This window comes from Amblyomma maculatum, chromosome 5, assembly GCF_055883805.1.
Source record: "Amblyomma maculatum isolate TAMU_Amacu chromosome 5, ASM5588380v1, whole genome shotgun sequence".
Lineage (NCBI taxonomy): Eukaryota > Metazoa > Arthropoda > Arachnida > Ixodida > Ixodidae > Amblyomma > Amblyomma maculatum.
This window is the reverse complement of record NC_139348.1, coordinates 29,647,582-29,662,968: the sequence shown is the minus strand read 5'-3', so window position 1 is coordinate 29,662,968 and position 15,387 is coordinate 29,647,582. Positions and strand designations below refer to the sequence as shown.

General features: G+C 44.5%; 1 protein-coding gene across 1 annotated transcript in view; it reads right to left on the bottom strand.

Annotated features, from left to right (window-relative positions):
* Positions 1 to 2,063: 2,063 nt before the first annotated feature.
* The window catches only part of PolD2 (DNA polymerase delta subunit 2), a 28,479-nt gene continuing 15,155 nt past the window's right edge, over positions 2,064 to 15,387 (bottom strand). The window contains exons 9-10 of the mRNA XM_084603563.1: positions 6,017 to 6,118; positions 2,064 to 2,282 (exon numbers count right to left, since the gene is read on the bottom strand). Of these exons, the coding sequence (XP_084459689.1) occupies positions 2,161 to 2,282; positions 6,017 to 6,118 (224 nt within the window). The 3' untranslated portion in view covers positions 2,064 to 2,160. The remainder of the gene's footprint in view (positions 2,283 to 6,016; positions 6,119 to 15,387) is intronic.

The window sequence follows — 15,387 nt, the reverse complement described above, 5'->3', positions numbered from 1 at the left end:
TTGCCAGACGAGTTGCGATCACAAAGGCGTCGTGGCAAGAAAAATTGCGCAAGCGGACCGTAATTACGCGTTTAAATTACAGCGTCCGTACTATGTACGCAGTGCATGAAGCGCAGAGGAGCGAAATAAAACGAATGAACACGCAGTGATAGGCGCTTTGTTGCTTATTTTTGAGAATTCAAGCGAGCAGAGTCAGCGGATCAAGAGACGAAACTGAAGCAGAAGCTGGATGAGCGAACTAGAAACTGCAAAAATGTCACTAGAAGTTTCATGTTACTTGAAATGATATGTTGCCTCCGCATAAAAAAAAAAAAAAAAAAAAAAAATGCAACAACCCGTCTGTCAACCAGCAGCGGTAGAAAAAGCTAGATGAGGAGAGTAAGATACCGTCGATGCAAGCAGTGCAAGCTAACCTAAACCATAACGAATCCATAACGAACATAACCGAAACCACTTTTTTTTTTCTTTTTGCTCGATGTTAGTTTGTTGGCGACCTGACAGTGAGATGCAAAAAGCGAAGCATTTTGTTTTACTGAGTATAGAGCAAACCTGAACAATCAAAAAATGAGGGAGCGGAACGAGGTAAAGAATTTTGCTAGTTGGTGCATTAGAAAAACAACTAGAAATGTTTATGCGAAATTGCAGCAGCACTGCAAAATTTGTGCCCACTGCAAAAAAGTGTGTGTCAAGATGGATTAAGTATAAAAAAAATGCTTCCAGACATTTATCCTACCAATATTTTTTTAAATGATACTTGATTTTATTTCTTCTGGAAAGAGATGAATAAGAAGTTGGACTTCTCATGCATTCCAAGCAGTGCATATTATTCGCGCAAGAGGATGACTCGGCTGAAGTAAGCAACTTTGCACCTCGTGATTTGAGACAAAAACTTAGAATAAAGCATGAGGAAAATCACGAACAGCTGGTTGATAGCTATGGTTACATACTTTCCGCAGACACAAATGAAACTACCAATTCCTTATCATATACTGAAGAAAATATTGGTGGTATCTCCACACATTTCAAGCAATATTAAGGGACAACTTTGGTAAAAAAGTTGTCCCTTAATATTGCTTGAAATATTAAGGGACAACTATATATATAGGGGAAAATATATATATATAAGGGAAAATATATATATATAGGTATATGTATATATGCATTGCCACCCGGTGTTCTCAGGTGGCACCTAAAAGAAAAAGACGAAGTGGATTCTCGCGCTGTCAGCGGAATGCTGCTTGTTGACAAAGCATCGCCTGCCTTTTTTGTGAAAAGTAGACCTGCTTTCAGTTACATATTTTGGTGGAGAACTGGGTATTGATCCCAGTATATGTCCTGTATACCTCTGCACGCCCAGGAATAAACTCCTGTGCCAGTCGACACCCCTGTGCACCGTACTAGCCGGACGAATCAAGGCCTGCCCCCTGAGCACGGGTTGTTGGAGTTCAGCACCGCAGCCGTCCCTCGACCTGCCATGCCAGCTTCAGGTTACTACACCTTGCAGAACCCACGACTGCCTCAGCCATTCCACGGCAGTCAGACCGAAGACGTCAAAGACTGGCTCATCCAGTTTGAACGGGTCGCCTCATTTAGTCAGTGGGACGCCGCCGCCAAGCTTAGAAACGTCTTCTTCAGCCTGGAATGACGCTTGTACTTGGTACGAGAACCGAGAAGACGCCCTAACATCATGGCGCAAGTTCCGCCGGCAACACAATATATATTGTTATGGTATGGAAGATGATGAAGTACGGCACTAGCGCGTGGAAGAGAGAGCGTGAGGAAGAGGTCGATGGAGCCGATGTTCGGCGAGTGACGGTGCCTGTCTCTGTGACTGTGTGTGCTCCTAACCTGTATGCGTGTCTCCTGGGTGTCATCGCTATCCCGTAATAATTATACATATATATACATATCCATATCCTCAGGCTTAGGTGTGTAGCTTGTGAACAAGCCATTACTTGAACAGCCCATTGTATGGCAAATTTTCTGGCTGCAAACAAAGTCAGAACATTTGAGACAGACCACCTCCATAGTTCACTCATATCGTGCACACACAAAGTGAACTAGGATCAAAGTGCACAGTTTATTTTCAAATATAATAAAGATATACATATATAAGATGTCAACGAATGTCGAAGTACACAGAATTCCATGCCTGACTGTTCACAGGTCAATATCGAAGATCATTGGATCACACTCGAGGGTTCGCATATTTAACAAGACACAGGTGAAAGTCTTGCAGAAGCTTGGCACGGCCACCAGACGAACTGTTTGTCCCCGCTCACCTGAGGAAAAAAATCAAGATGTACCTAAATACATGCTCTGGTCAATTTTTTGAACACTTATAAAACCAAAAATTCTTTTCCCATAACAAAGCTTATACACGAGCCAAGAGCAAACAAGAAAAAACGGCTTCAAATCTTTCTTTTTTAAGCTAAGACAGAATGCGCGTGGAAGAATTTTCCTGTAATATCAGCAGCTACGACTGCCAAACACGTGTTGGCAGCCATTAATTACTTTTTTGATAAGGCTGCACCGAGGGAAAAAAAAAAAAAAAAGAACCTTCTTCGGGACCTGTTTTTTTTTAGCCTGGAGTGCTTTCTTTTTCTGTTCCTTTTTTTCGTCAGGTCCCTTTGTGTGATAGCCCGTTCAAAAGGGTATGGCATCATCGCCAAGGATTCCATCAATGCAGTGCTGAAAATGCCATCCATTTCTATCCCTAAAACAATAAGACGGTCTCTTAGATGTCTCTCAAGAGGAGAATGGCGAAAGCCTAACCTTCGTCTCCTATCATTTGCCTCTCATTGGCGTTCGTTGAAGTGCTACATAAATTGATAATTGGTTTACAGGAAAGGAAAGGCGCAGTATCTGTGACACTTTCTCCGGCAAGTGTGAGCTTGGATGGTACACCATCGCTCTTGTCACGTGGCGTTCCTTGGCGCGCATTCAAGTGTGGGATTGCAGATGGTACGAATGCTAGATAAGAACGCATCTCGTGGAATATGACAGATCTAGTGCACAAATCTCGCTTATGGGCTTTCTTTCCTTGAGTTCCTGCCGTTCCTGCATTAGATAATTTCCAGTTGGCCATAAATCACAGACCACACCTAAGAAAAGCAGGCTCATCTCAAAACGACATTTTCCCGAGTATTAGACTCTGGTAAACCCTAAAGCATAGTTAACATGCAAGTGCACAAACGGAGAAAATTTCTAAGCTTACCGAGTTTCAATACAAGTTATGCAATAAAGTCTACAGTCATGCCTGCTGAGAATTAAGAACTTCTAGACGTCCGAATCGTGTAAAGAAAAAAAAAAGCTTCAGAGATAAGTAGTAACAAATCAGGTAATAACCAGTAATAACCAGCCAGCCATGAGAAGCCTAAGACTTTACTGCTACAATGTTACGCAAGACTTGAATTTCAGTCTACGGTGTACAACGCATACTCACACAGTTGGCCATTACAGACTTTTTTTTTTTTCTGGCCATGTCTCACTAGCAGCACGCTCACAACTGCACTTGATGGGAAGAGCAGAGTGTCTAGCAAACCTCTATTTTCAAAATCCATGACTTTTCCAGGTTTTCCCTGATTATTTCAGTTCAATTTCCCTGATGAGTGATAAGGTTCAAAAATGTAGCTGCTGATGATAATGAGCATATATGAATAATTTAAAACAAAAAACTATTTATTAATCATATTCGGCAATTTACAATAGTGAAAAGGCTGTCATTAGTGTTAATGGCTGATAAGAACATCAGTAGTTTAATGAAAATTAAAAGTGCACTGATACCAGCCTCAGAGCACGCAAGACACCCACCCAGCAAAACGCCGAGCCAATCCAATGCAATGGCAGCACAGCTCGTCGATTGCTTTTTTTATTTTTGTAATGGCCGCTGGCGGCGCGGTTATTCCTGCTTTTTATCGTGTAGTACTCTCAAGTAGCGCTTCCGCATATTTTATTGAGTACCCACCTCCCATGCGTATTGGTTCTTCTATAGTGGCAGCTTAGCCATGCACTGGCGTCAAAGTAATATATCGCGCCTTAACTTGCAGCTGCGTGCTGACAAGACAGCATAAAAGAAAAAAAAAAAATCTACATGAGTAACACACTTGCTGCGTGCTAGCGTAAAATGAAAATACACTGCAGAATGTATCGTGCCATTTTCCCTGACGGCGAAATTTTCTATGGTTTCCCTGACATTTCACTGATTTTTCCGCTGCATAAAATTTTCCTGGCTTCCCAGTTGCTAGACACCCTGGAAGAGTACCTCACAGGAAAAATTCTCCAACCAGCCTACCACCAAGAATATTGCCATAGTGGAGCATTCATTCCACATTATGTCTGTAACCACCAGCAGTTGCTTAGTGAGCACAAAAACCTTAGCGCATGAATGTTTTTGCATGCATCTATCAGGATATGTTAACTGCAGCTTTTTTGATCAGCAGGAAAGGAAGCGCTGCAATAGGAGATGCATCGTTGCGCAGCTCTCTGCCCTTAGGTGACCTAGGGTCGATTAATGATTCGGGTTGACAGTGAAGCATCAACAGCTGGCATCAATGGGGGCTCTATGTAGCCCTCAACAGGGCATACAGAGGAGGTATTTCCGCGAGGAAACTTCAGGATGAGTTCATTTAAGATCTTTAAACTAGAACGCATATATATAAAATGGCAAGTCTGTGTAATATATAGAGGCATAGATAAGATTATCATTCCAAGTAATTATGAAAAAACTAGTCATCCATTGATGAAGGCTTGAGGCATATGCAGTGCTGCAGCATTATGAATCTGGCAGTGCTGAAATTTCTTTCGCTGCTCTAACCAGTGGCTGGAACTACCACCACATTCTTAGAAAAAAAAAAAAAAAAAGAAAAAAAAAAAAAAGAAGTTGTGGGTGCATGGCTTCTTCGACTCTCCAAACTGCGCCAGCTCAAACTCTAAGAGGCTCATTCTGTGGGCAAGCACTCAGTGAACTCGCCTAGTTCACCAGCTGCCTTACAACATATGTGTCTTTCACGACACCAACAACATGCTGGCCCAGCACTGTCCGCACTGACAAACATGACGTAACTCAAGCATGACAGACAGACACTCTCGTTACACCATTTAAACTCTGCCAATCGTACCCCTCACTTTACACGCCAGAGTGCCCACACTGTGGAGAAATAGCTACGGCTTTTCACATGGTGTGGGCATGCCAATTAAATCCCTTTATCGATAAACTTCCTAATCCCAATTTGGAGCAGTGGGAGGCCATTCTGCACAGCGAGGACCCCGACCAACAAGGACTGGTTCGCAGGGCCCACGCTGCGGCGCAGGCCACTGGGCTGCCGGAATAGGCGGACCACCCACAACTCTGAGAACTCCCATGCACTCAATAAAGTTTTCAATCAATCAATCAATCAATCAATCAAGCATGACAAATGCTGTAACTACACAATATGGTCAGCTTCCGCTGAAGCTATGCCAATGCAATGTCGCTGATGCTGTGTCTAACAGTGTGGCGCGCCCCTAGAAACAAATACCTAAACATCTGCGCCATGTTACCGAAACGGGAGACACGAAAGTTTAAACCCAATAGCTCACAAGTGGCCCTTTTGTTCAGTCATTGACGGCTGGCAAAGATCCTTTCATGGATCCAAAACAGATGGCCACTGGTTCTGTTAAGCTCTCGGTGGTGACAGAGAGAATTCAGATGCTCTCGCGCGAGCAGGAACAACACTTCCTGCTCTGTATTTGAAATGCCCAGTGCACCATGGCCATACTCGCACTTTCACAACATTTTCGTCTACTTGGGATTGGGTGGCTCGGCCCACCCGAGTCAAACATACTCTGGCCTTGGCACGGCCGGAGCCCGCGCACAGCTCTACACTGAGCACTGCAGTATCTGGCTCTGAAGTTTTTTCAAACTGTGTAGCCATCTTATTTCTCCAATTCTACCCTTACGTCCCAAAGCAACACAGGCTATCAGAGATGACCATGCAAAAATCTGCCTGCACGTGTAAGGAAAAAGGCCTCTCACCTTTGAAGAGCTTCGTCGCAAACTTCTTTTGGTTGCCGACAAAATAGACGTGTGGGCATGAATCCAAAATGAAGGGGTCTTGGTCCGTGAATGGATAGCAGGCTGCATCAATTACAAAAGAACAAAACCAAGCATATTAACAACTAAAAAAAATGGCGTTACATTAAAGAGTGCTTGTTATGTCTTTAGCAGAAAGGAACATGCATGTCATTATCACCACATAAACCATAGGGGTTTGTGAATGTTTGAAAAACTCGGAGAGCAAATGAAATATCCTCTTCTCCAATTATTCAAATGAATCAAACGGCCTATGTTCAGAATTGTTCAAAACTAATTGGATATGTTCACAACCTTTTGAAAAGTGTTCAGATAATTGGCATGAGGCTCGAAAACAGCATGCCATATTTTACTTTGACTACTGTTCCAGACACAGAGCCAACATCAACACCATATACCATTCTACCACAACTGGTCTGCGTTTGTCTGGTGGCGTTTACTATTGTCGTTAAAATAACAGACTTTGGAGACCTACGAGAAAGCTCGCTTCACACCAAGAAATGCTGGCACATTGCACAGGCAACGTATGTTGCCTGTGCAACATATGTTGAGAGTAAATAAATAAATATGTGATCTCGGAGCGACTCGGCGAGCTAAACTACTAAACTACTGGAGGCCTTACACTGAGGTTATACATGTCACCCGCTTGAAGAAGTGCCACTCTCGTGACAACAGCTGACTTGACTCACCCACAAGGCTTCACTTGTGAAGAAGAGGGAGCAAGTGTTACAGACAAGATTATGAAAATCAGGACAGGGGGAAAGATGAGGAAGAAAACGTGCGTGTGCTGAGGTGCTGCCTGGCTCCTGTGCACCGACCCTCTGTCATTGTAACAGTAACGTCAGGTAGTGATGTCAAGAATGTTACAATATAACTGTACATGACCTCTAAGACTGGAAAATGCAGCAGGGCTCCGACAATTTCAAAAAACCCTGCCTTGATTCCCTCACTGGAAGGCCACGGCTCATAGACAGCTGTCACCTGACCCATTTCCCAAGTGTGGGCTTAGTTCATGCCCTATCGTCATCCCTAGCAAAAGGTAATTTCCCTATACATACAACTTGACAATCATAATGCGAATACTTCCCTCCGTGACATCTTAGTGTTGCATCTAATACCTAATGTAGGAGCTTTAACGCCATATGTTTTGTGGATTTAATGTCCCAAAACGACTCGGGCTATGAGAGATGCTGTAGTGGAGGGTTCCAGAAACTTCGACCACCTGGGGTTCTTTAGGGACATCGACATCGCACAGAGTAGCTTTTTGCCTCCACTGAAAAGTGGCCGCTGCAGCCGGGATTCAATCCCGTATCTTTGGGCACAGCAGACGAGCGCCCTAACCACTGCACCACGACGGCGGGGGTTTTAATTCCACACGTTATACTGTTGAACTGCAGTACCAACACTGGTGCTCCATGTTTCACAAGACTGCCGGTTTGCTATGAATATTTGCACAAGTAGTAAATATTAGTAAAATCTGCAATTCATATTTAACTTGGATTTGGAATAGGTGTGTGTGATCACACTCACCTAATAGCATTGCAGTAACGAAACAATTTACTAGAATATGCAATGGAAAATAATTTGTGGCTGCTATATTGCTTGTGCACATGAAGCTCTATCATTCAACATAATTAGGGGTTTGAGTTTTCAGTTTAAACCGAAAAACACCGATAAAGGTATGCCGAAAGCATTTTAAAAGGTTCAGTTTAAACCGAAAAAGGTCAGTACTTTTTTATGGACACCGCAAACTCTCGATGACAGGAGAAAGTTACAACAGTGTTAAATCCAGGGGCATGATTTGAGACAGTGGGATCGTCATTTTAAGTACAGCGGTTGAGAGTTTTGAGGTATTGTTCATGGTCTCACGAATGGGGAAAAGAATGGCAGTCGTTCTTCCTGACCCTCGTAGACATGCGAAGCGTTCCAGAAGGGGTGCCTGCGGCATGACAGGCATTTCGAGGTTGCGAAGGACAGACCAGAGAATTTGCAGCGCAAGTGTATCCAGAAAATTGCGGAGACCAAAGCCCGGCAGGTTCTCGCCACGTGACATTTCTCAGACACAAGCTGAGAGAAGCGAGTTTGTTTTTTAAGTAATTTGGTTTAAGCAAACATTTGATCGCAATAAATTATTTCAGTCACTCCTTTTTCAAGCGTATGAATTCATCCTTTTACATATGCGTTTTGTCTTAAAGCTAATTTTCTTCATGGCAATAGCATTTTCTTCCAGAATCTTAGCTCTATATATAACCAAATGTACATTAAATAAAAGTTCGTAAAACAGCATGCAAGAAAAAAAAAAGCCAAAATGTACATGTCATTTTTAACTGAACATGGATGTCTTTATCTCACCGAGAAAAGCTGATATTTCTTCAGCAGACAATAATATTAACTGAAAAAACAAAAAAAGAAAAGGAAGTTGTGTTTGCACATAAACACCGAAAAAAGACAGCCGAATTCTCAGAAAATAAAAACCGAAAACTCCAACCCCTAAACATAACCAATAAGAAAGCATAGAAAAGCAAAGACGGCAACCACAAATTAGTAGCCTGCATGGCCGACAAGTTTACAGTTAGCAAATCATGGCTGATGTGATGAGCTTACTTCAAACAAAAGACATTTAGCTAATCCCAGCACCTGTTAAAAAGGAGACAGTACACATCCTGCTAGTAGACAGTTGCCAGTTCACAAAAAGCAAGGCCAGCTGTTACATCTGTAAAACGCTCTTACACATTATATATATAAAAAAAATGGACCAGTTTTAGTGCATGTTTTTTCTAGGCAGTCAGCCTAAACAGTGAATGCTGACCAACGATATTATGGACTGCGAAAAAAGGAACAATTGGGTTCTCGCACACCTAACACAATGTGCAGTAAAGGGTTAACCGCTGCAGCGCTGCAACACTAGCCCTATGAAATGCACGCAATTCCTTAGGCAGTGGAGGCTCTAGTACACATTTCTGAGACACAACTTTTGAGGCATTGCCAAAATGCAGCCTTGCAGTAGTAATGCATTAAAACAAAAAAATCATCGTTAATATGCTCTGAGGCTTTTCAATCCCATACCTACCATTGTTTAGTGAACAAACAGACTGAGAGGCAGTGATGCCAATGCCCCACAATGAAGCACCAATGCATTACTGTGCTTAAGAGATCGTTGCAGTGACTTCATCATCTTCAGGCTTCGCATACATACCTCCCCTGCCATACACTAAAAAAGGCCTCACAGTTCAAGAGGAAACGATAATAAGGCCAAAAGGGAATATTGTTTGGCTAGTTGGTTTATGATTTAGAATAAAAACAGTGCGAAACCACGGGACGACAGAAAAGAAGCACAGACACAAGCTCTGACTTACAACTAAGTGTATTTCATGTAAGAATGCAAATACTTGCAAGAATATTATCTAAATAGATAATAAAGCCCTTGCATCCAAGCAATGCACGAAGATGGGTTGTTCGGCGAAAGGCCCACTGCCGTCAGGTGCTGAATTCTTGTCGGCTTCAGTGCCGGGCAAACCCACAAGTGGTGAATATCTGCCTCGGTATTTTGTGTGTTGCAGACAGGACATCCTGGATGTTGATATATATTGAGGCCATAATATAACTGATATAATTGAGGCCATGTTCGTGTTACAGCAGGCGTGGAGGCAACCCCGACCCTGATCCTCTGTGGCGCAACCTCCTCTGCGCGGATAAGACCGCTGGGGAGGGTTACCGCACACGGTGGGAAAAGAGCCTGTGTGCGGCGCCGGAGATGCTCCTTTCTTGTGAGAAGCAGGGTGGCATTATCTATACTGAGGAAGCATGGCATTGAGGAGGGTAGAGTCAGCTGGCGGGTTGCAGAATCTGCAAAGGTTTGCGAACTGAGTAGGTCATGTGGGACCCACTCAATTCAAACGGTTTGTGAGATACGAGCCGCCAGACGATGTATAGTCTGGCAGATTTTTGGGCTGCGACTGATGCATCAGAGCAGACGCGTTGCCTGAAGGGCGTCGCTGCGGATGACAATTTTGGCTGTAGGTGGTAATGTTATGACAGATAGAGAGCGAAGCAAGTCTTGGACCGCAACCAGCTCAGCCCAGAAGGAAGATGGAGGTTCTGCAAATTGATATCTGGATGTCCTATTAAGTGCTGGCTTACAAGGACAATGAAGAGCAGTTGTCGTTTCACATCCGTCAATGCTGGCATCTACATATAATTATCGAGCCTTGGGGCAGCTTAGTATCTTTTTTTGTGATCCTTTCCCGAAGGGATGGTGATGCATAAGATGTGATTGGTCGATGAAGGTCAGTAGGTTTGTTTTCGCTCAGCTGAACAAACTTCCATGGAGGAAGAACTGGCGATGGCGGCAACAATATGGTGTGTAGCATAGGCCCAGAGTGCTCGCAGTGAGTGCAAAAGGGCTAAGAGCATCGTGGCGTTGCTGTACCAGTTCATCTAATGTGTTGTTTTGATCAGCACTGGCTTGCACTCCCATGTAATGAGCCCAAACACTCCAATAGTAATTTCCGCTATACAGTCTACGCCCAGTGTGTGGTCTGTAGGGCTCAGTCTGGTTCCAAAAAACTGACTTATTGTCTGCTACCAGATTTACTAATAGATTAACCTTATTTTCTGGTGTATAAGACGCACCTTTGTTTACTCAGAGCAATGTGCCTTGACTATACATGCTTGTGCAACCGTCTCAAAATGCTCCGCACCTGTGAGTACCCGCAAGAAGTGGAAAAGACACACATGCAGCAGATACCAAACAAATGGCAACTGGAAAAGTGAGTTAGCTTCTCCTGGTTTGTCTTGGCAGTGTGGACGGGCGAGGAGCACATATGTCGTCATCTTTTGACATTTCATATTAGTACTAATGATTGGAGCCTATGAGATGAACATAGTATAGGATGCACTAGCAAAATTTTTGTTTAAAAAACAAAACAAAACAAAGGTAGTATCTTATATCCCGGAAAATAAAGTACCATTACTAGCTTTACTAGCTAAGACAACTATGGGACTGCCACAATTACTCGACTGCCTGCAACCAGTGGACAGGATTCCTTGGCCATTTCATGCTGCATAGAAATATAACAAAAGAAAACACACAAAAAAAAAGAAGAAAAAGAAATCTGTACAGCCTGCACCTAGAGAGTATGCAAGTCCAAAACTTTAACTTTCAAACATAACTAGCCTACAGTCCTTATATCGGAAATTATGGTGGTCCCATGCTTTTGTTCCAAGGCACACTGTTTCAGGGAGGCTCCGCCTGTGGCATTCCTGCCTTGTGACCTCCTCCTTTATATTCACCTTATGCGTGTAAACATTTCATATTTCTGAAAAAAAAAAAAAAAATCAAATTGAATAACTGAACTGAGGGGCTTTCCAACATGCATGAGGCTTCCATCAGCATGAGGCTTTCAGCGAGAGGAGGCGCTATCTAGTGGCAGCATAGACAGACTGTTTCGATGGTTTCAGTTTCACCACGCTGACTCCGCGATCCTCAAAATCATAGTGCCCGCGACACACCGGAGGTCGATCTCACCTTGCATGATATAAATATAGAGAAAGGATCATTTAGCACATTGCTGTGGGTCCCTCATGCGCCTCTCCCGCCGTGCTGGCCACGCCCTACATCTGAATTGAGGACGCCTCACCAGTATTCCCAAGGAGCACATCGGTCGCGCTTTCGAGAAATGCGGGATACCAAACACATTTACGTGTACTGAAGAGTTTCTACTGAAAGATGTCTCCAGCAAGGGACTATCGGCAGACGATACACATACCAGACAACCATGATTGCGAAACAGATTCTAGGGGGCACTTCCTCGGCAATGACACCTCATTCTCTATTTTTACTTTCAGCTCCTTCCTTTTCCTTATGGCTCAGTTAAGGTGTCCGCAGAGAACTGTGACCGACACGGCGCCTTTTCTTTCCTGTAAACCATTCTGAAACACTGCTGATGCCTGCTGTACTGCATCTGCTTCTGTATGCTGTGTGACGCAGCGTTCGAGGAAACGCCAAGTGAAAGGTGCCACACGGATGCCTGGCATGCTCAGTGCTAGACCGTTGCAGCTGTGACTACCGGCTACTAGTGACTTGGCTACTGCATAATGCTGGCTACTGGCTAAAGTTTGTGACAGATACTGCAACTAATACTGCAACCCCTGAAAACTAATTTGAAACGCCGTTGATGCCTGCTGTGCTGCGTCTGCTTCTGTGTGGTGCGGTGTTTGAAGAAGCACCAAATGAAAAGCGCCGCATGAACGCCTGGATCGGGCCCCGGCAGAGTCAGCTTCGTATACACATGAATTGCCTGGTGACATCGTCAGTCATTTCTGACGTTACCATCATCACTATCACTAACTACCACTAACTATCATTATCAGTCACTATCTACCACTAAATAGCGGTGGCGGTCTCCACGGCAACCGCACTGGCACGACGCTAGACAAAAGGAACTAAGATATGCTTCTCACGTGCTCGGCATGGCCAAGTCAGGATGATTGACAGCTATAGTGGGACAGGACGAACGTCGGACACCGCATGAGGCATTAAAGGCTTTCACCTTAAAATCTTGAATACGAGAACACTCCCTTGGCAATATGTACTGTGCGCCTGCATACGGTATCAATGCGAACAGGCGCGAGCGCGGTGCATGCTTAGCAAGCAGCTCATGCGCTGGCACCCGGCATTCGAGCTGGAAGCGGCTACTAGCTTTAGAACAACCGGAGGGCCCATGTGGCTTTCACGATTGCCGGAGCGAATGTGAGCTACTATTCTCCTCACGGCACGTGAAATTTTCTTATCAAGCGTGCTGGCACGTAAGAAGGGGAGCAAACAGGCACTGGCACATGAAGGTTTGTGGCACTATTCGATGTCTGTTGCGGGGCGGCGTTGGACGCGAAAGAGCGGAGTGCGCACGCCTCTTGGGGCAACCACAAAATGTAATGCAAATAAATACTTTGGTGATCTTTCCTCGCTGTCATCATATATTTTTTTTTTCTCCATTTTTACTAACCTAAAATTTACGCACGGGTTTTTACGGTATGTGCAGTTGAATTCTCCAAAGCTGCAACTGGGCCATGAGGAATGCTGAATCAGAGGCTTTCGCATGCATTTCAACCAATAGAGGAGATTACATATTGTGCACTGATATCGATGAGTATACTGCCGCTTTCTTTAGCTACCATCAAAATGTAGTCGACTGGGATTCACCGCTGCACCCCGAGTCTACAGCTGAACTCCATAGTCTGCACTCCTCTGCCGTGGCAAATGGAAGAGATGTGTAAGAGCAACAAGCAATGAAAACTGCAACTTTTGTCCGTGCATGCTCCAAGGCATCTTACTCCTTTCAAGAGTAGCAACAGATTGTGATAGGTTAGTTGTTTGGGCTATTTGGTTACAATCCATGGCACAGAGTGATCGCAGCACGAAAAAGGCGAAGCAAAAACGAGAGGAACACAGATGATTCTGCCTCTGATCACTCTATACCAGAGCAGCAGGCTGCCTCAGTGGACTGAACAGGTGGCTTGGCACTGCCATCAGGATTCCCTAGTGTGGATAAAACCGTGAAGCTAGGCCAGGTGTTTCATTCATACCGAGATAACTTGAGATACGCAAATTTTTAGCCAATGGGGCAGGTCTTCGGCCTGCAGTGGACAAAATCCAGTTAATGAGGCTCAGGCAATTGAGAAATAAAAAACTTGCAGGTTGCTTACACTTCAGCTCAAGAGCAGAAAGCAACAGTGGCTTCCTATTTTACGATGTCAATCAATTAGCAAACACAAACAACCGACCAGGTTATACTGCATGACATACCAGAATGCTGCAATACACTACACTAAACACTCTGCCGCTAAAGTAATCACACACATGCTAGGTCACATACACCACACACCACAACGCATTCACTAGGCTCCCCACTAACACTCTCGTACGAAAATGCCTTTTTATGTTCCATGCCTGTCAGGAGTACAGAGGGTCTGGGATCGACCCTTGACACCAGGAATTCAGCCACGTTATTTGCCATTTTCTGAGGTACTACATCACATTACTACTACATAACAGGAATTTCCTCACCACTTTTGACTTCATTTGGGCTCTCTTCTAATACCCGGACTTCATTTTCAGATTCTCAAATTATGACTTCCAACAAAACTGCTGCCAAATCTACCAGGTTTCCAATGTACCGTATTTACTCGCATAATGATCGCACTCGCGTAATGATCGCACCCCTGAATTTTGAGGTCAAAATTCCATTTTTCAAATTCCCCGCGTAATGATCGCACCCCGAACATGGAGCCGCCTGGTGGTTGATCTGCAGTCATCCCGCAGCGAATGCATTCCGACGAGTTCCCAACCTAGTCTAGTAACGTTGGAGTTCCCATGATTCCATGCTTTGCGGCGTTTGCCATTTTGCAATTCGGCAGCGTCGTAGCGTGCTTTGTGTTTTTGTGCGAGTTTACGCCATTTCACCATGGGGCGGTATGCCAGTTACACCGCCGCGTTCAAGCTCAAGGCTGTCGACTATGCACTGTAGCATGGCAACTGCGCTGCTGGTAGGCATTTCGGCGTGGACGAAATGAAGATACGCTATTGGAAGAAGCAGCGCGAGAAGCTGATGGCTACGAACAAGACACGGCGGGCTTTCCGTGGACCCAAAACGGACAAGTTCCCTCGTGTTGAGGAGGCGGTCCTAGAATACGTGAGGGACCTGCGCAAGGATGGTTGTGCAGTGTCATTAGAAATGATACAGACGCAGGCGCGCACAACTGCCAGGAAGCTGGGAATCGCCGCAAAGGATTTCCGCGCTAGCTCCGGTTGGACGACTCGCTTTATGCGACGGAATGGACTTTCCCTGAGGCGGCGGACGTCGTCGTGCCAGCGGCTCCCAGCCCCCGACGAGGTAGTGGCTAAGAGTTTTAAGAAGACAGGCATATCTAACGCTTTGGATGGAACGGAAGATGACTTCCTGTGGGATTGTGAAGATGCTCCCAGCGACGACACTGCCGTTTCCGATGAGTCGTGCAGCAGTGAAAGCGAGGATGGCGAGGATTCAGACTTTGATTAGAGTACTGACGAAAAAAAATAAATGGGCATTGTGCACTCCATGTGATGCTTAATGTGCGTGTTTATTGCGAAGGTAAGCCTTACTCAGCTTTTATTTTTGGTTGTAATCGAGATATATGTTCTAAGACGTCTGACCTGCAACTTGTTTGCGTTTTCGGTGCTCAAAAATTTTTCGTAGAAAATTTACCCCGCGTAATGATCGCACCCCGAAATTTGCGTCAGTATTTTAAAAAAAAAAGTGCGATCATTATGCGAGTAA